Source organism: Moschus berezovskii, chromosome 6, assembly GCF_049115385.1.
Source record: "Moschus berezovskii isolate FMDL1 chromosome 6, NW_MosBer_1.0, whole genome shotgun sequence".
NCBI lineage: Eukaryota > Metazoa > Chordata > Mammalia > Artiodactyla > Moschidae > Moschus > Moschus berezovskii.
In genome coordinates this window covers 36,392,615-36,413,622 of record NC_142465.1, presented here as the reverse complement: position 1 = coordinate 36,413,622, position 21,008 = coordinate 36,392,615, and the positions used below count along the sequence as shown (strand labels likewise).

At 41.9% G+C, this 21,008-nt stretch overlaps 1 protein-coding gene across 4 annotated transcripts in view; it reads left to right on the top strand.

The window, feature by feature from the left end:
- The window catches only part of PFKM (phosphofructokinase, muscle), a 45,281-nt gene that overhangs the window by 5,049 nt on the left and 19,224 nt on the right, over positions 1-21,008 (top strand). Inside the window, exons 1-2 of one of the 4 annotated variants that reach the window (XM_055396624.2) lie at positions 14,728-14,863; positions 17,969-18,061. In XM_055396624.2, the coding sequence (XP_055252599.1) occupies positions 17,977-18,061 (85 nt within the window). In that variant the 5' untranslated portion in view covers positions 14,728-14,863; positions 17,969-17,976. Of the gene's footprint in view, positions 1-14,727; positions 14,881-17,968; positions 18,062-21,008 lie in introns of those variants that run through there. The other 3 variants (XM_055396625.2, XM_055396626.2, XM_055396623.2) reach the window with 3 other exon arrangements.

The window sequence follows — 21,008 nt, the reverse complement described above, 5'->3', positions numbered from 1 at the left end:
GGAGGAGAAGCGGATGACAGAGGATGAGATGGTTGGAGGGCATCATCAATTGTATAGATGTGAGTTTAAGCAAGCTCCGGGAGTTGGTGATGGACAGGGAGGCCTGGCATGCTGCAGTCCATGGGGTCGCAAAGAGTTGGACACAACTGAACTATTGAATTGAAGTGAACTGTGCATAATAAGCCTCTTCTGTTCACTGATGGGCAAAAAGCCTTGGTAACCTGTGACTACTGAGCCCACTTCTTACTGGGCTGCAAATGAGGGAGAATGCCAGGAGAGCAGTGTTACCCCCATCTGCCTTTTCTGTCACAGCTCCCCTCACCCCCAACCCAGAAGCATAAGACTTACCTATCATATTCTTCGCTTTGTCTAAGCTGTCACCAACATTGCCCATGCCCCCACCTTCAGTTCCTTTGATAATACACTTAAACCTTGGCGGTTTATGCAGGCCAGGACTTGAAGTCACCCCAACACTGTGAGCACAGCTGATTTATACAAGTGTTTGCTGCCCACAACCTTAAGTTCCTTCCAAACAGGCATACTTGCTTCCTACATCAGAGACATTATTCTCCACATATAGATGCTATGCTATCATGATCCCAGAACCTGTATTCTTGCTAAAGGAAAATCAGTGGGAGCTCTGCCTCTATCAGGATTACCTTCATCTCAACCTAGTCACCATTCAACATTGACCTCCCAATCCCAACCTCCCAGAAACAACTCCAAAGAACTTGTGTTTTTGCAAAGCTAAAATTCTCAGAGCTTTTATAGTGTCAATTAAATTGGAAAGATCATTGAGTAGGAAAATAGGCTTACAGATGCTTTTCTTCCAGTCAAATATTCAAGGATGCCAATAGACTTAAGGAACACTTTTGTTCATCTTCCACTGATTAATAGAAACAATTTTATTTATTCTCTTGGAGCACCCTAATCTGAATGGTTCCTTATTAAACTACCTCTCAGTTAACCCTCTCATTTCCCTCTGAGGGAAATGTATTTAAGAGTCTAAAGATACATCCCTTGGACTTGCCAAACTGCTCGGCCTTTCACGTTATGCTCCATGTGGTGTCAGCAGATCTGAAGTAGAAGACTCACTTCACCCAGTATTGTCTTATATAATGATTATTTGTCATCTCTTCCTTGATAACCCTCAAAATTTGCTTCTTTAAGAAAAGAAAACGTGTGTCTGGTTAAAGCTTGAGTCTTTATACCTCAGCTAAAGACTTCATTTACCTCTGCTCTTATTAAGACTTGAAAGTGGTGCTTCAGCTGTCCTGGTGGTCATGTTGTTACCTGTGACCTCTGCCTGAGCTAGCTTTCTCAAGAAGTTGATCCTCAGTGGCAGAAATGACTCCACAGGAACCACCCAGGCCTTTGAGACACGCAGCTTTATTCTTCAAGTGTTGGTGTTCCTAGACCTCCACAACTTGGAACAACGGTTCTAAAACTGTATTGCACATCTGAATCAGGTGGAGGGATTGTTAAAGCGCAATGCTGTGCCTCGGCCCCAGAGTTTCTGATTCAGTAGATTCCAAGTAGGGTGCAAGAATTTTCATCTCTGACAAGGATCCAGGTGATGCTGAATCTGCTAGACTGGAACCGAGAACCTTTAATCAGTGCACTGGGTCAGAAACTTTAATACTCATTGCTGTAGAGGCTGCAGTGTGTCCAGGGGTCATCCTATTCCAACTCAAGCTCCAGTGTAGACAGTGGTTTCTTGGTACCCAGGGTCTGTCCTCAGGGAGCTTCCATTCTAGTGGAGGAAAACAGACAAATAGCATGTTAGTCAGGTAATGACCAGATGAGACCCAGGGCTTATGTAGAAGTGAGAGGAACAGGTAAATATTTGTTTTAACCCAGAGAGAGATGTTTCACAGTATGAATCCACCAAATCATAGTAACTCATTTTCAGTTCTGGTTCTAGTCCAAAGGACATCTTGGTGCTCCACTGGTATGATATTGCTAACTTCTTCCAGCCTCAGAACCTTTGCATTTGCTATTTCTCCCCCATCCAAACGGCAGCAGGGTTTTCTCTCTTGTTTATTCGGACTTCTTCCTAGAATGTCATTTCAGCAAGATTTTCCCAGAATACCCTACTTAAGATGGCACCCTTGTCGCTCCCCTTCTTTGCCCTGCTTTATTTTTCTTCAAAGCACTTGTCATCACTACTTGACTAATTTGTTCATGATCTGCTTTCCTCACTATTATGCAGGCTCCATAAGGACAAATGGGATTTGCTTTTCCAGTCCTGGATCCCTTTGAGTCTAGAGTGGTGTCTAACATGTAATAGGCGCTCAGTATTTGTTGACTGAGCACGTGAAACCTATAGTATGCTATTTCCTGTTCTCCAGGGCTAGATCCATACCCAGATAACTGAGATACCTACTTCCATTCCTAGACGTCCTGGTATAGTGTCACTAGCTATCTTCTCATCACAGTGGTCTAAATATAGATATGTATCCTTTCCATAGTCATGACACCATCCTAGTGGAAGTAAATGGACTCAGGAGTATGCCATACAGCTTCCTCTTTATTGTCTTTAATCTATACTGGCCTTTAGTAATCAGTGTCCAAGTGTCTTTAAGAACTGCTCAACTTCCTCGCAGAGCTGTCTAATTTTATCCCAGTTTGAAGGGTCCTCTCCAAAGCTGTCTATCTCTTCATTTCCTACCATTACTTAACAGGGTTAATGCGTAAAGCATATGAACCAAGGTAATTTAGAATACCTCAGCTGGTTTACTCAAGTGCTCTTCCTGTCTAGGTACTATAGAATTCTCTTTAAACATCTTGTACTTCTCTCCCCTAGAGTGTCTTCTTTTATAATAATTATGACTTTTTGTCCCTACTGTTTGCCTGGACTTCATGCCCACACCCCAATAGCTGTCTGATACCCAGAGAGCTCTGAGAAGTCTAAGAGGACCTTCTGGATGCATCCCTGTACTTTGAGGATCTGTGGAAAGAATATGTCTTTCATTGCTTAATACCAGGATATGACACATAAGGTGAGCTGTCATGTAAGATGGTTCTCCTTTGTGCACATTAGCTTTACCTGATGTGCTGAGAACAAGAAGACCACCACTAGATAGGACACAGTATAAGAAAGAGTAGATTTTAACCACGTGACCTTCTACATCCTAATGACTCTCTTCTTATGGGTTTACCCCTTATGTTCCCCTTACTCTGTGCCAAGTTCTCTAAAGCCTGAATTCTAGCTACCAATCTGAACAACTGAAAAAAGCTGATTATATTTTGGAAAAAATTCTAGACTTCCAGCAGAGCCCTAACTAATTCCTATCCTTAAGTCATTAGAATGGACATAACCCCCCACCCTTCACCCCTTGGGAAGTTTGTTTGAGAACCCCAGGTTCTTTTTGAGTGCAAACTCAGGAAATTTCAGTGTTCTCTGGAGGAGGGATACACAGTGTCCTTTCCAGCCCCCTTCAACTATACCAGCAATGAAAATAATCTTATGATGAAAGCAAATTCAGTTACTGGCTTAGTGAGGTCGCTTTGAGATGTGTTTTGGCACCAGCTCTTGTTTGACTGCCTAACATGCTGCTTTATTTTATGACTCCTGGTCCTTACCTCTGCTAAGCTGTGCACTTTATTCCTTACTATTTTCTTGGGCACCCTAAGGTATGACAATGTTTAGACCCCTTTCTCAAAGTCTTCTTCCTCAGTCATACTGTGTTTACCCATAAGCTCCACACACCAGCACCCTGCCTGGAAGGATGCTTCTCAGCCTCCCCATTAGAGGCCTGAGGATTAGGTGTAAGATATATAAGTATTTTCAAGAATTTCCCAGATCTCAAAATTCTCTCCTATCATCAGTCCACCATCAAATTATACGTCCAAATTTCTAATCATTAGTCAACCAGAGCTCACTAACATGCCCCTTCCAAGTCGTTAAGTTTCCTGAGAAACTATATTTGAAATTTAAAAGTTGTTTGATATACAGAAAATTATGAAAAAATAAAATGTATGGTCTTGGAGTTTAAGATTAAGGGAAATCCATTTATAAGGAGCTATCATGGTTTTATCATATCATCCATCTCTCTAATGCTGGAATATATTTCCTCTGGTGTTCTTCTCTCAAACAGTACTAAATAAATACTACTAGAGTCTTACTATCCAGGCCCCATTTTGTTTTTTTACTCCATGTGCCCTCAATTAATATATTTTTGTCATAAAAATTTGATATATTACAATTTGAATTATTGATTTCTCAATTATCTCCCAGGTCCAGTAAAATATAAACTTCCTTTGAACCTTTGATAGTCCCTCTAGATGATAAGCCTCATGAGTACCTGGCACAGTGACTGGCACATAATGAGTCCTCAATAAATGTTTGTTTAATATATGAATAAATTAATAACAACTTGGGGTTTCTCAAAATTCTTATCAGGAAGACATTTATAGCCATTTCTTAATATGATGTATTTCTTCCATTCAGTTCAGTTCAGTTCACTACTCTCTATTTTGTGTTGGCTTTTTACTAATTTAGCTCTCAGAAAGTAACATCTTCAGTTTTGGGGATTGCACTAGGATGACAATAGGCAAGGCCTAGTTCTTCTGAGAAAATTCTTTTCTGTGACTCCCACCTCCAGCTGACTGAGGTTTCCTTAGGTGCCTTTTGAGACGATATTTCTTTGAAAGGTCCTCATGGGGGTGATTGCTCCCTGGAAAGAAAAAGGGATCAAAAGGATCAAGTATATGGGGATAAGGCTATGAGTAAATGACATTTCCTTGTCTTCACCTAAGTAAGGTAGACTCAGTAATGCAGTAATTCATTAAGAACTCCTACATTAAGATGTAGAAGTTAGTAGTGGGTAGAAAGGGGAAGGGGCAGATTGACTTAAATTTCAGCCTTTATATTCCCTTTTGGAATTAAAAAGCCCAGAATGTATGGGCAGCTCTTCCAGCTTCTCCTTTTTCAAATTTTAAATGCAGATTTATCAAGATATAAATCACATATCATAAAATTTATCCATTTAAAATCTGTAATTTGGATTTCTATCAACCAGTTTCCCATTCCAGTCCCCCAGCTTCAGTTCAAGGAGCTTGAAAGTCATACTCCATGCTAACAACAAGTAATAGTAAAAAAAGACTGAAAAGCCAATGACTCTTCTTGAATCCCTAAGAGCAGGGAGGACACAGGGCAAACTGCAACTCCAAAATTGGAGAGACAAGCAAGTGAATACAGTTCATCACAGCTTACTGGAGCAGAGACCCAGGAGTGGAAACCTTGGGAAACAGTGAAGGGGTAGGAAAACCTGAACTGTAATTGACAAATTGCTGGAGACTCAGTGCAGACAACTCTGGGAGTTAAAAACTACAGGAGAATTCAGTCAAAGCGGGGCCCTCACAATATTGTGAGATTTACTCCCAGGAGTTTGACCAGATTGGCACAGTAAGTATCATAGAAAAATCTGGTTGGGCTTCCAGCAGGGGGAGGAGAAGAGGAACCATTCTGAACTAAACCAGAGTGTTACCGAGTTTTAGCTTGTATTTCTCACCTCAAGATAAGCCAATAAATTGAGAGGCGAGTTGATGTGGCAAGGAGTAACAGCTTTATTTGGAAAGCCAGAAGACTCAGAAGATAGTGAATTAGTGTCCCCAAGAAAACATCTTCCCTTAGTTAGAATTCTGGCTTCTTTTTATAGTAAAAGGGGGGTAAATTCCGGTTTCCTACATATATTAATTTCTTCCTTGCTGTAACCATTCACAGATGGGCCTGGTCAGGAGGTTTCATGTGAGCTAAACAAAGGTATATTGGCATCACATTTATTCCACGGGAGGCAGAGTTTTCAGAGATGGGCCATTATGTATAATTTAAGCCTATAGACAACACCCCTTTAGTGAGTAACTTGTTCAGTTCAGTTCAGTTCAGTCGCTCAGTCGTGTCCGACTCTCCACGACCCCATGAAGCACAGCACGCCAGGCCTCCCTGTCCATCACCAACTCCCGGAGTTCACTCAAACTCATGTCCACAGAGTCGGTGATGCCATCCAGCCATCTCATTCTCTGTCGTCCCCTTCTCCTCCCGCCCCCAGCCTTTCCCAGCATCAGAGTCTTTTCTAGTGAGCCAACTCTTCTCATGAGGTGGCCACAGTATTGCAGTTTCAGCTTTAGCATCAGTCCTTCCAATGAACACCCAGGATTGATCTCCTTTAGAATGGACTGGTTGGATCTCCTTGCAGTCCAAGGGACTCTCAAGAGTCTTCTCCAGCACCACGGTTCAAAAGCATCAATTCTTCGGCGATCAGCTTACTTCACAGTCCAACTCTCAGATCCATACATGACCACGGGAAAAACCATAGCCTTGACTAGACGGACCTTTGTTGGCAAAGAGTAACTTGTAGCAAAAGCAATAGCATACAAAAGTTAAAAGTAAAAGAAACATCCAATATGGAGTCAGATTTGTTCTTCCCTGTTACAAGAACAATTTGTTGTTCTTAACAAGGCCTGCCTTCAGGAGAAACTAGTTAACCAAAGCCTAATTTACTAGAGTAAGTTATCAGAGTCTAACTGATCAGAGGAAGGGTAATACTGAACTCCAGCCCTATTCCATCTAAGGGGGGAATAGGGCTGTATTCCCTAGAGCTGTCCTATTCCATCTAAGGGGGGCAGGGAGAAAAAAAATCCGAGAAACACTTGTGAAATTCATAGTCCAGAGGCATAGGCTCAGTAAAAGGCTAAAATGTAATCATAGGACTATAGAATGCTTTCCCTCCCCAACACCTCACCACTACCTTATTAAGGCCTATTTACAGCACTTTCTTTTACCTAGTATGTCGTGTCTGGCTACCAAGAAAAAAATTATAAGGCATATAAAAAGGAAAAAAGCACAGTGTGAGGAGACAGAGCAAACATCAGCACCAAACATGGCAGAGATGTTAAAATTATCAGACCAGGAATTTTAAACACCTGTGATTAATGTGCTGAGGGTCCTAGTGGATAAAATATCAATAGATGGCAAGTAGGAACAGACAAGCAATATAAGCAGAGAGATGGAAATCTTAAGAAAGAGACAAACAAATGCTAGAAATGAAAACCCCTGTAACAGAAATGGAAAGTGCCTTTGATGGACTCCTAAGTAGACTGGGCATGGCTAAAGGAAGATCTCTGGGCCAGAGGATATATCAGTATAATCCTCAAAAGTTGAAAAACAAAGAAAGTAAGACTGGAAAAAACCCAACAGAATATTGACGGACTGTGGTACAACTACAACAGATGTAACATGTACATAATGGGAATACCAAAAGGAGAGGAAGGAAGAGAAGAATTATTTGAAACATTAAAGATGGAGGATTTTCCCAAACTAATGTCAGACATCAAATCACAGATCTGGGAAGCTCATAGAACACCAAACAAGCTAAAGGCCAAACAAAAATACCCCTATACCTAGGCATATCATTTTCAATTACAGAAAACTGAAGGTCAAATTCCTGAAAGGGGGAAAAAACACCTTACTTATAGAGGAACAAAGATAAGAATTATATCTGACTTCTGTTTACAAATAAGAGAGTGGCATGCATGCTCAGTCACTTCAGTCATGTCCAACTCCTTGCGACCCCATGGACTGTAGCCTTCCAGGCTCCTCTGTCCATGGGATTCTTCAGGCAAGAATACTGTAGTGGGTTGCCATGCCCTCCTTCAGGGAATCTTCCTAACCCAGGGATTGAATCCGTGTCTTCTATGTCTCCTGCATTAGCTGGCGGGTTCTTTACCATTAGTGCCATCTAGTGGAGTAAATATTTTAAATGTTAAGCGAGAACCCCCCACCAATCTACAGGTCTGTACCCTGTGAAATTATTCTTCAAAAGTGAAGGAGATATATGTGAGACAGCAAAAGAGACACAGATGTGAAGAACAGACTTTTGGACTCTGTGGGAGAAGGCAAGGGTGGGATGATTTGAGAGAATAGCATTGAAACATGTGTATTACCATATGTGAAATAGATCACCAGTCCAGGTTTGATGCATGAGACAGGGTGCTCAGGGCTGGTGCACTGGGATGACCCTGAGGGATGGGATGAGGAGGGGGGTGGGAGGGGGGTTCAGGATGGGGGACACATGTACACCCCTGGCTGATTCATGTCAATCTACGGCAAAACCAATACAATATAGTAAAGTAATTAGCTTCCAATTAAAATAAATTAATTTTAAAAAAGTAAAGGAGAAATAAAGATTTTAAGGGGATGAGATGATTGGATAGCATCACCAACTCGATGGACATGAGTTTGAGCAAGCTCTGGGAGATGGTGAAGGACAGGGAAGCCTGGTGTGCTGCAGTCCATGAGGTTGCAGAGTCAGACACGACTGACATGACAGACATGACTGAGTGACTGAACAACAGCAACAGTAAAACCAAATTGAGGGAATTTTTTTGCCAGTAGACCCGCCTTGCCAGAAATGTTAAAAGCAGTTCTTCAGAGAGAAGAAAAGTAATATAGGTCAGAAACTCAGATCTGTTTAAAGAAAGAAGAGCATCAAAGAAGGAATAAGTGAAAATAGAACAAAACCTTTCATTTTTCTTAATGGATCTAACAGCAATTTGTTCAAAATAATAGCAATAGTATATTCACTTATGTACGCCTATGTGTTTATCATGGGCTTCCCAGATGGCACTAGTGGTAAAGAATCCGCCTGCCAGTGCAGGAGACATAAGGGACAAGGGTTCAGTCCCTGGGTTGGGAAGATCCCCTGGAGAAGGGCATGGCAACCCACTCCAGTACTCTTGCCTGGGGAATCCCATGGACAGAGGAGCCTGGCAGGCTACAGCCCATGGGGTTGCAAAGAGTTGGACCCAACTGAAGTGACTTAGCGTGCATGCACCCATGTGTTTATCATACATATGCTTATTTATGTTTATATGTAAGTGAAATAAATGACAGAAATGATACAAGGGATGGGAGGAAGGAATTAGGCTTATTTTGTTGTTATAGGTATTCATATGACCTGTGAAATGACATAGTGTTATTTGAAAGTGAACTAGAATTAGTTGAAAATGTATATTTCACACTCTAGGGCAACCACTAAAAAAAAGTATAAAGGTATTACTGCTATGCTAAGAAAGGAGGGAAAAATAGAGTCACATAAAATACTCAGTTAAAACAACAAAAGGCAGAAGAAGAGTGGAAGACAGAAACAAAAAAAAAAGGACAACAAATAGAAAATTGTAATGAATATGGTGCATATTAATCCAGTACTCATTCTGAATGTCAGTGGTCTAAATGTACCAATTGAAAGACATATTGTCAAAGGTCGATCTGAAAACGTGACCCAACAATGTGTTGTCCACAAAAAACCCACTTTAAATATAAAGCTATTTATAGATAAAAAGTAAATGGATGAGAAGAATATCCCATGCTAGCACTAATCAAAAGAAAGCAGGGTTGGTTGTATTAATTTTAGACATGGCAGAGTTCAAAGAAAAGTTAACAGGGATAAAGACGGGCATTACCTAATGATAAAGGGGTCAGTTCTCCAAGAAGATATAATTCTTAATGTGTATGTGCCTAACAACACATCAAACTATGTGTGGCAAAGATTAATAGAACTAAAAGGAAAAATAGATGAATTAACTATCACAATTGGAGACTTCAACATCTTTCTCTCAGAAGTAGACAGATATGGCATACAGAAAATACAGACATCAGTGATCTCAGTGCCATCAGTGAACTGAATAATATTGATTTCAGCAATTCGTCCGACAATAGCTGAATATAAATTTTTCTCAAAATGACTTGATTCACCCATGCATTCATTCATACATACATGATAACATACTCATCATGACAGACCACATTCTGGGCTATAAAAAACAACTAATTTAAAAGAACAGAAACTATATAATTGCTGCTCTCAGATCACAGTGGAATTAAACTCAAAATCAGTAACAGAAATATAACTGGAAAATGCCCCAATATTTGGAGGTTAAGCAACACAAATCTGAGTAACACTTTAGTCAAAGAAGAAATCCCAAGATAAATTTAAATATATTTTAAACTAAATAAAATTAAAAGCACAATTTATTAAAATTTGTCAGATGCAGAGAAAGCAGTGCTTAGAAGGAAATTTAAAACATTGAGTGGATGGATATATCAGAAAAGCAGTTGATCTAAATCTCTTATAGTTTCCTAAGTTTCCATCTTAGGAAACTAGGAGAAGAACAAATTAAATCCAAAGTACTCAGAACCCCCCCCAAAAAAATTAGAACAGAAATCAATAAAATTTAAGACAAAAAAATCGATAGAGAAAATTAGTTTTTAAAAAGCTAGTTTTAAAAAAAGGTCAATAAAGTTAATAAATCTCTGGATAGCTTAACTGAGGAAAAAAAAAAAAAAAGAACACAAATTACTAATGCCCAAAATGAAAGAGGGGACATTGCTACCGATCCCGTGAAAATTAAAAGGATGATAAAGGAATACTACGGACAACTCTGTGCCCACAAATTTGATAATCTAGGTCAAATGGACCAGTCCCTTGAAAAATACAATCTGCCAACATTCACACAAGGGGAAATAGATGATTTGAATAGGTTTGTATTAAGGAAATGGAATTAATAATAACCTTCCAAAAAAGAAAGGGTCTTTTCATGCACCTATCAGTTGATGGTATATTTTCTTTAGATATATGTCTTTTCAAATGCTTGCCCATTTTTCTTTGTTACTATCACAACTTTATTTGATATTTCATTGAACAGAATATATTTTTTGAAATTAATAGACTTTGTTAGAGAAGTTTTAGACTTACAGAAAATTGAGCAGATTGCACAGTTTCCATATATCCTGGCTGTTTTCTGCTCAGTTTCCCCTGTTACTAACATCCTGCATTGGTGTGGTACGTTTGTTACAATCGATGAACAAGTATTGATACATTATTATTGACTAAAGTCCATACTTGACATTAGGGTTTACACTTTGTGTTTTATGATTCTGTAACTTTTGACAAATGCATAATGTCATGTATCCTCCATTAAAGCATCACACAGAATAGTTTCACTGCCATAAAAATCCCTTGTGTTTTTCACAGAACTAGAACAAATAATCTCACAATTTGTATGGAAATACAAAAAACCTCGAATAGCCAAAGCAATCTTGAGCAAGAAAAATGGAACTGGGGGAATTAACCTGCCGGACTTCAGGCTCTACTACAAAGCCACAGTCATCAAGGCAGTATGGTACTGGCATAAAGACAGAAATATAGATCAATGGAACAAAATAGAAAGCCCAGAGATAAATCCATGCCCCTATGGACACCTTATCTTTGACAAAGGAGGCAAGAATATAAAATGGAGAAAAGACAGTCTCTTTAACAAGTGGTGCTGGGAAAACTGGTCAGCCACTTGTAAAAGAATGAAACTAGAACACTTCCTAACACCATACACCAAAATAAACTCAAAATGGATTAGAGAGCTAAATGGAAGACCAGAAACTATAAAACTCCTAGAGGAGAATGTAGGCAAAACACTCTCCGACATAAATCACAGCAGGATCCTCCAAGACCCACCTCCCAGAATATTGGAAATAAAAGCAAAATTAAACAAATGGGACCTAATTAAAATCAAAAGCTTCTGCACAGCAAAGGAAACTATAAGTAAGGTGAAAAGACAGCCTTCAGAATGGGAGAAAATAATAGCAAATGAAGCAACTGATAAAGGATTAATCTCCAAAATATACAAGCAGCTCCTGCAACTCAATTCCAGCAAAATAAACGACCCAATCAAACAATGGGCCAAAGAACTAAACAGACATTTCTCCAAAGAAGACATAAAGATGGCTAACAAACACATGAAAAAATGCTCAACATCCCTCGTAATCAGAGAAATGCAAATCAAAACCACAATGAGATACCATTTCACACAAGTCAGAATGGCTGCTATCCAAAAGTCTACATGCAATAAATGCTGGAGAGGGTGTGGAGAGACAGAAACTCTCTTACACTGTTGGTGGGAATGCAAACTAGTACAGCCACTATGGAGAACAGTGTGGAGATTCCTCAAAAAACTGGAACTAGAACTGCCATATGATCCAGCAATCGCACTCCTGGGCATACACACCGAGGAAACCAGAATTGAAAGAGACACATGTACTCCAATGTTAATTGCAGCACTGTTGATAATAGCCAGGACATGGAAGCAACCTAGACGTCCATCTGCAGATGAATGGATAAGACAGCTTTGGTACATATACACAATGGAGTATTATTCAGCCATTAAAAAGAATACATTTGAATCAGTTCTAATGAGGTGGATGAAACTGGAGCCTATTATACAGAGTGAAGTAAGCCAGAAAGAAAAACACCAATACAGTATACTAACGCATATATATGGAATTTAGAAAGATGCAAATGATAACCCTGTATACGAGACAGCAAAAGAGACACAGATGTATAGAACAGTCTTTGGGACTCTGTGGGAGAGGGTGAGGGTGGGATGATTTGGGAGAATGGCATTGAAACATGTATGTTGTCATATGTGAAACGAATCACCAGTTCAGGGTCGATGCATGTTACAGGATGCTCGGGGCTGGTGTACAGGGATGACCCAGAGGGAGGATAAAGGGAGGAGGGAAGTGGGAGGGGGGTTCAGGAGGGGGAACTCATGTACACCCAGGGCGGATTCATGTCAATGTATGGCAAAACCAACCAATATAATGTTGTAAAATAATTAGCCTCCAATAAAAATAAATTAAAAATTAAAAAAAAATCCCTTGTGTTCCGCTGTCTATTGCTCCATCTCTACTCTGAACCCTTGGCAACCGCTTATCTTTTCGCTGTCTTTATAGTTTCACCATTTCCAGAATGTCATATAGTTGGAATCACATAGTATGTAGTATTTTCAGACTGGTTTCTTTCACTAAGCAGTATGTTTTAAGATTCTTCCATGTCTTTTTCTTGGCTTTGTAGGTCATTTTGTTTTATTGCAATATCCGATGGATGTACCATAGTTTGTTTATCCATTCACCTTTGGAGGGACATTTTGGTTGCTTCCAGTTCCTGGCAATTTTGAACAAAGTTGCTATTAAACATTTATGTGTGGGGGTTTTGTATAGGTATAGTTTTCAACTCACTTAGATAAATATCTCAGAATATGATTGCTGGATCATATGGTAATGCTATGTTTAGCTTTGTGAGAAACTGCCAAAGTATCTTTTAAAGTGACTATACCATTTTACGTTTGTATCAACAAAGAGTTCTTGTTGCTTCACATTCTTGTCAGTATTTGGTACTGTCAAGTTTTCATTCTAATGGATGGTAGTGGTCTCTCTGTTTTAATTTGCCATGCCTAATGACATGATTTTGAGCATCATTTCATATACTTATTTGCCATCCATCTGTCATCTTTGGTGAGGTATCTGTTAAGATCTTTTGCCCATTTTTAAATTGGTTTATTATCTTTTTATGGTTGGGTTGCAAGAGTTATATATTCTCAATACCTGGTCCTTTATCAGATATATGATTTGCAAATATTTTCTCTCATTCTGTGGGTTGTCTTTTCACTTTTTTGATGGCAATGTTTGCAGAAAGTTAATTTTGTGTAGTCATATGTTTTTATCTCCTAGTCACTTGCATTGTTATTGTTTGCAGTATGTGCAGGTGCAGAAAAAAGTAAGCAAGAGGAGGGGCAGTAAAAACAGCAAGGAGATGAGAGATGGCTGTGGAGAGGGGTTGAAACAAGGCGTGGGTGGAGCAGTGGAAAGAGTAAGGAGGAGCTGGGTAAAAGGACGCACCTCTTGCTCAAGTAGCACTTGATCCATGTTCTCAGGATGGCTTCTTCTTGCTTTGTAGCCCAACAGATATGATTGCCTCACTCTCAGAATCCTGCATCCTGTTCTACTGCAGGCTTGAGGATGAGGCTGTCAAGGCAGGGTTCTTGCCTCTTAGTTAAGCGACTGAACAACGAAAACAACTCTGATTCCTCGCTAGCTTCCCTGTATTTTCTCTGAGAAAGGTATGTAAATGCAAAAGGAGTTTTTGACATCCCTTATGAGTTTGAGGAAACTCCGGGAGACAGTGAAGGACAGGGAAGCCTAGCGTGCTGCGGTTCGTTGCGTCGCAGAGAGTCAGACCCGACTGAGCGACTGAACAAGTACATAGAAAATGTTAATACCAGTGATCAATGTTCCTCAATGGCAGGGATTCTGTTTCACTTATCCTTTCATCTCTCAGAACCTAATACAAAACGTGACACAGTGTTTGTTTGAAGTGACAGAAGGCTTCCCTGGCGGCTCAGACGGTAATGAATCTGGCTGCAATGCAGGAGACGCGGGTTCAATCCCTGGGTCGGGAAGATCCCCTGGAGGAAATGGCAACGCACTCCAGTATTCTTGCCTGGAGAAGTTCATGGACAGAGGCTACAGTCCATGGGGTCGCAAAGAGTCGGACATGACTGGCGACTAACACTTAACAAAGTGACAGAGGTGGGAGACAGTCGACAGGGCCAGAGAGGGAGGCTTATTTTTAGTTGCGGAGCATGTTTGAATGCAGAAAAGCCCCGGCTAGGAAAACTGTCTCTGAGGACAACAAGGGGAGCAACTAAATAAATTCTGGTTCCTACTGTGTACCGGAGCTGATGCCTCCCGAGCTGGATGCGGGAACCCTGTGCGGAGCGGGGAAACTAAGCCCCTCTCACATTTGTGCCGTGTGCTTAGCGGGAGGGGGAAGGGGAGGAGAAAGGCGAGCAGAGGCGGGAGGAGCCTCGCGGCCGGCGTCAGCTTAGTGGAGGTTGAAAAGCCTCTCCTCTTCTCCTCCCGGGCTGCCTCCACCTGGCTCCTCCCCGTGTTCGCCAAGCTCCCCTCCCCCTTTCCCCAAGGACAATCTGCAAAGCAGCCCGGGCGGAGCAGAGCTAAGGCTGTAAGGCAAGAGGGGCCCTTGGGTAAAGAGCGAGGGGCTAGCCGGGAGCGAGCGAGGTGGGAGTGAACGTGCTGGGAGTTGGCGGTGGGAGAACAGAAGGGAGCAGACAGGGAAAGAGCTGGTGCGGCATCAGAAGGAGGAGCTGAGGGGGGATGGGTGACGAGTCCTAGCCCCTCGGCTCGTCTCCTTCGCGTGCACACCCTGTCTCTCTGCCTGGGAATCAGGGATGGGTGGGTGGTGCTCCGACCTAGTGGCTCTGGGCAGCCTGACTCCTGCCCTGGCAGTCATCCAATTCAAGTCAGTGCACCTATGATTCTGCCTCGCCTGTATTTCTACCTCCCTCGTGCTTCTCTGCGCACCTGTGATTTTATATATAGGTTTTAACATCTCTGTTTCTACATGTGTGTCACTGTTGACCCATTTATTTATGACTCTGCTTGTATATCTGTGACTTGTGCCTCTATAACAATTTTAGAGATGCAGCAGACGAATTTGAGCTGGTTTTTTTTTTGCATGTCAGCACTCCCAACCTTCCCCCCGTTTATGATGCATTCTCTCTGTCACTGAAGCCTCTGTGGGTGGAAGATCACTGTATGGATTTCTATCAGGGACGAGCTCCCAGAGTGAATAAGCAGAGGAAAACTCAGGGAAAAAGGAATTGGCACAGTACTCAAACGTTTTGTTCTTTTCTTTCCAAAATTTTGCCTTCCTAGTTGAAGCAACCACTTAGGCTTTCTTTTCTTGAGAACTGCAGAAATTTGCACATGAACACTCATTAAATAGGAGAGTGTCTCTATTCTTGTGTGTTTGTATTCCTCTCACTATTTGTTGCTCTCTGCTTTCTTAAGTCCTGTTTGTATCCGTATGTGTTAGAAGTAGAAGGAATATGTATCCAAGCGTATTTAAATTTTTTCTATATTTGTGTGCCTTTCCTGTTGTCAGTTCACTGATGCTTTACTGAATGTCTGTTGTTACGTGCATAGGCTTCTTTAGGCTTTGGTAGGCTGTGGGAAGCTTTAAAAATGAAAATGATCCTCCCACCCCCCAGGAGTTTCAGTCTAGTTAGGGAAAATGACGTTAGCAATATTTAGCCCAGGTATCTGCAAACTTTTTCTTTTGAAGGCCAGATAGTAAATGTTTTAGGGTCTCTGTCGCAATAATCTACTCTGCTCTTGTAGCACAAAAGTAGCCATAGATAATTATCAAAAGAATGTGAGTGGTATGAGCACTGAAATCTGAATTTCATATAATTTTCATGTCATGAAATTGCTTTTGCAACCACTCAAAATGTAAAAACTTTTCTTAGTTTGCTGCCATACAAAGACATTGGAAGGGTTCAACTTGGCTCCTGGGCTGTAGTTTGCTGACTCCTTATTTAGCCCAACCTTTTCAACCCATAAGAAGCAACTAAAATATCACATAAAGCAATAATTCAGTGCTAAGTGAGTGATCTGGTTTCAGAAACACTATGTGATGTGAGGAGCTTCAGAAAGAAGTACTCCTTGACCTGTGGTAATCAGTGAAGGCTTAATAGGTTTAACAGGGATGTGACTAGGACAGGCCTTAAATAATGGAGTGGGATATTGATCTGTGGAAAGAGCCGGGATAGCCTTCCACACGAGTGATGCAGTGTGCAAAGGCTCAGAAGTGGGGAGGAACAAAGTGATGTTTAGATGTTAATGGAGCAGAAAATTTGCAGGAGCCAATGTTGGAGCTCCAGGCGAGAGTTAGGTCATGGAAGCTTTGAATGCAACCCAAGAAGTTTGGGTTTATCTGTCAGTACTGATTTTATGCAGCATATCTGTGAACCTGTGTTTGTTAACAACACTCTGTATGTTTGTGTATGTTTTCTTCATGAGTGTCTCATTGCATGTATTTTCTTGGCATGTGTATGGATTTATATGTGGATGTGACCTGTGTCTTTATCAGCAGCTACCCTGATTGCCCCAGTGTTCACATCTGAAACATGAGCTGTACTTAAAGGTCATCTGCTCCTGATCGTGTGAATGAATCCTCTCTCCACTGAGGCCTCAGAGGCCTATGACCTTCCCTTGGAGGTTTATTTGGTGTCTGAAATAGAGTGGAGAAGGGAAGCACAAGCAGAGGGAGACCAGCTATTGAAGAAAACAATTCAGATGGAAAGAGGCCATGAGGACAGAAAAGAAGGATAAAGGGAGATAATAAGAAGGAGAACAATAGGGTTTGGAAACTGTTTTGATTCTTGAGAGTAAAGAGGAGATAACTTTAAAAATAACAGCGGTTAGCCTGGGTAACTGGGAGAGTGATGATTCCATTGGCATTTTTATGGATGCAAAAGTATGTCTTGTATTTTCCTTTGAGAGAGTCCTAAAGACAAAACTATGAAGGTGTTCACATGTTATTCACTTGTACGTATTCATGTCTGTGTGGCAGTGATTTTGTGTTACTCTTCCCATTTGGTAGTGTTTAATGTGAGGGGCAAGGCCTGAAGATTAAGGATCAAGAGATGCGTAGAAGGCAGAGACCCTGAGAGGGATGGGAAAAACCAGAGAAAGTCCCTCACCATTCCTAAGCCTGAATCATTATTTTGCCCAAGCTCCAATGTGCCTGTATAACCTGGAACTCCTGTTCCAACTTAGCCCATTTCCATAACACCCAACTCAAATCTTAACCAAAACCCAACCTACTCTTGTTTTTCTGCTTCTGCTTTGTTGGTTCGCAGTGCTCTAAGCCTCATTTGATTCCTGTCCTCTGCCATAGCCCTTCCCTTCATTAAAAGGGAGGACTCTGTGAGGCTAACTTAACTTTTCTCCTTTCTCATTTCTTTTCAGTCACCCACCCTTCTCCTTGACCTTAGCTTCTTCTCCAAATAGGCTCCAGCTGGGGTGTGAGGGATTAGCCAGGACTTTTGTGGTCTTAGGCTTGATTTCTGTGACATTTCAGCCTGTCATTCTGCGAGGGTGTGGCTCTCTTCTGGAAGAAGTCCAAAGATCCCAGGCTGCAAACCTCAGACTCAATATAGTGGGACAGCCTGACTGAGGTGGCTGTAGCCAGTCTAACAGAGCCATCTTTCAAGCTCGTAGCAACCTTGATCCCATTGTATCCTAACTGGCCATTCTTTTGAATTCTAGAGTGGATCATGACCCATGAAGAGCACCATGCAGCCAAAACCCTGGGAATCGGCAGAGCCATCGCCGTGTTAACCTCTGGTGGCGATGCCCAAGGTAAGGAAGAGGGCCCAGCTTGGGGAGAGGGCCTGGCTGGAAGGCCCTCCAAAACCCACAAAAACCATAGTTGGGAGGCCTCCTTGAATTTCCTGACTCCCTTAGCCTTAGCCTGTAGAACAGAACTATCCTCCTTAAGATCCTCCTGCTGTACACAGGGACCTGGGGCTTCCCCCAAAATCTCTGTTAGGTCTAAGTCCACAAGTGCTTTTGGATTTCACTTGCTCTACTTTTTTTTTTTTTTAACTTTTTATTTTATATTGGGTTGTAGCCAATTCTGGAGAAGGCAATGGCAAGCCACTCCAGTACTATTGCCTAGAAAAATCCCATGGATGGAGGAGCCTGGTAGGCTGCAGTCCGTGGGGTCACTAAGGGTCGGACACGACTGAGCGACTTCACTTTCACTTTTCACTTTCACACATTGGAGAAGGAAATGGCAACCCACTCCAGTGTTCTTGCCTGGAGAATCCCAGGGACGGGGGAGCCTGGTAGGCTTCCGTCTGTGGGGTCACACAGAGTCGGACACGACTGAAGTGACTCAGCAGCAGCAGCAGCAGCAGTAGCCAATTCACAATGTTGTGATAGTTTTGGGCTGGGAACAGAGGGACTCAGCCATACATATACATGTATCCATTCTCCCCTAAACTTACTTACATCTTCATAAAGCTTCTTTCCAAGTTTCTCTGAAGATCTGGGACCATTTGGGTCCTTTGGTACTCAGAAAACTGGTGTTTTCTCAAGCAGGATTGGAAAGAAGACTAAAAAGAGATTAAATTGTTGAGAAGGCAGTGGGTGGAATCACTTCAAGTACATTGGAAATGTTGGGAAAAGGAGGAGATTTGGAACTGGTATTTGATGGGGGATTCCCAGGGACGGGGAGCCTGGTGGGCTGCCGTCTATGGGGTCGCACAGAGTCGGACACGACTGAAGCGTCTTAGCTGCAGCAGCAAATCTTCAGGAGCCAACTCTGGTGTTAGCAGGGCTCCTGCGTGGACCAGGGTCAGGTTCCTCACTCTTACAACACGTTTCCTTCTACTAGGCGCATGTCTGCGTCATTCTGCCGTTCTCTGTTTTCTCTGACCTCTCCTGCTTTTCCATTCCTTTAACCCTTAAACAAACAGGAACAGCAGCAGTTAATCAGTACATACCAAGGGGTGTGGAGGGTGGGTGGGGGGCGGCAGGCGGAAGAAAGCAAAGCCCTCTGGCTTGAGTCCAGGAGACCTGGGAGTCAGAACTGTCAGGTATATGGAAAGATGAAGAGAGAAAGAAGGGGATCTCAGCTGCCCTCCCCTTCCCTCTGCGCCGCTCTTCCCTCGGGTTTTTAAACACCCACTTTGTATAGAACCCTGTCTTGTGTTTTGTGGAGAAGCTGATTTCCTTTGGGAACTGTAATTTAATGAGAAAAGATGTCATATGTTATTAAAATTCTTAATAAATAACATAATAACATAAATCACAGTAATCAAGTGTGTCTTAGCCCAGATAGAATCCACTTATGTATTGAAACGGTAGGTCTTGGTTGGACTAACCAGGGAAGACTTTGTGGAAAAGATAGATTTCAAGAAACTGAACTGTTCATTCAAGTAAAGTGCTTAAATCAGTGCATGATGCAGTAAATGCAACACTAATTCAATAAAAAGTGAATTGTTGAGCATCTGCTGTGTGCCAAACAGGGTGGGAGATGCTACAGCCTCATCAGTGGAAGATTCACCCATCGTCTTTGTTCTTCTGACTCTTCTAACTAGTATATTAGTAAAGCTAGACTTTAAGTATATTTTAAATTAATGTTTAATTATAATTGTGATATCTATTGTGAACAGGAAAACAGAGGAAGGAGGGCACAGAGGCCTAAGTTTAGGAATAGTAGCCAGATTAGGAACACAAACCTGGTTTCTGTTGCCTCTCTCTCCTCTCCTGGGAAGAATCTCATATCAGTACTGAGTCCCTCAACATAAACTCTGAGTGTTGATCCTAAAACCTTGGTAGGATGGCCTGTGGTATTGGATTGTCAGATTAGGAGAAGCAAGAGCCTGCTAAAAATCCAGATGAGGTCCACAGAGTTATGAATTTATGAAGAAGCAGAGCCTTCTGGAGAGGGAAAAGGTTTCAAAAAAGAAGTCTCAGATTTAACATGGGTCCAAGAGCAGCAGAGCCCTTACAGCTTCTGATCCTGAGTAGAGGGACCCTCATTCTAGAGACAGGCACAGTGTACCCAGGGACACATCCCACTGCAAAGCCATATAACATCACAGGGGTGTGTCAGTAGGGACTGAGAGTGGCAGGATAGAATTCTTGGGAGGAAGGAAGCGAAACAGCAAACTCAGTAGATTTGAGAGGTCCCAACTGAAAGGTCCCAAGTGACACATTTTGAACAAATGTTTAATTATAATTGCTCAAATGTTTAATTATAACAGCTCAAATGCAGAAGTGGCCTGCCTGGAGATAGGCTTGTGGGGCCCTCGTTCTCCCAGGGAGAGGCACAGGAAGGTTTTTCCCTAGAGGCTGTAGGCTACATGGCAAAGAGAGGTCAGCTCTATAGGATTTAGAGGATCCTCAGCTCTGTTGTTCCCTGACCTTAGCAATGTTGCTGCTGCTGAGTTGCTTCAGTCACGTCCAGCTCTTTGTGACTCTATGGACTGTAGCCCACCTATGGGGCTCCTCTGTCAATGGGATTCTCCAGACAAGAATACTGGAGTGGGTTGCTTTGCCCTTCTCCAGGGGATCTTCCCGACCCAGGATCGAACCCACGTCTCTTAGGTCTCCTGCATTGGCAGCCAGGTTCTTTACCACCAGCGCCCCCTGTCAGCGTCTTAAAATAGAAGAGTGGCCAAGAATCAGACATCCTGAACTCAGAAACTGGGCTGATTAGACGCCAGATCCTAACTCCCTTTCCAGCCCAGAAGTGGTCCCAATCCTCCTGAAACCACACTACATTTAGCCTAATGAA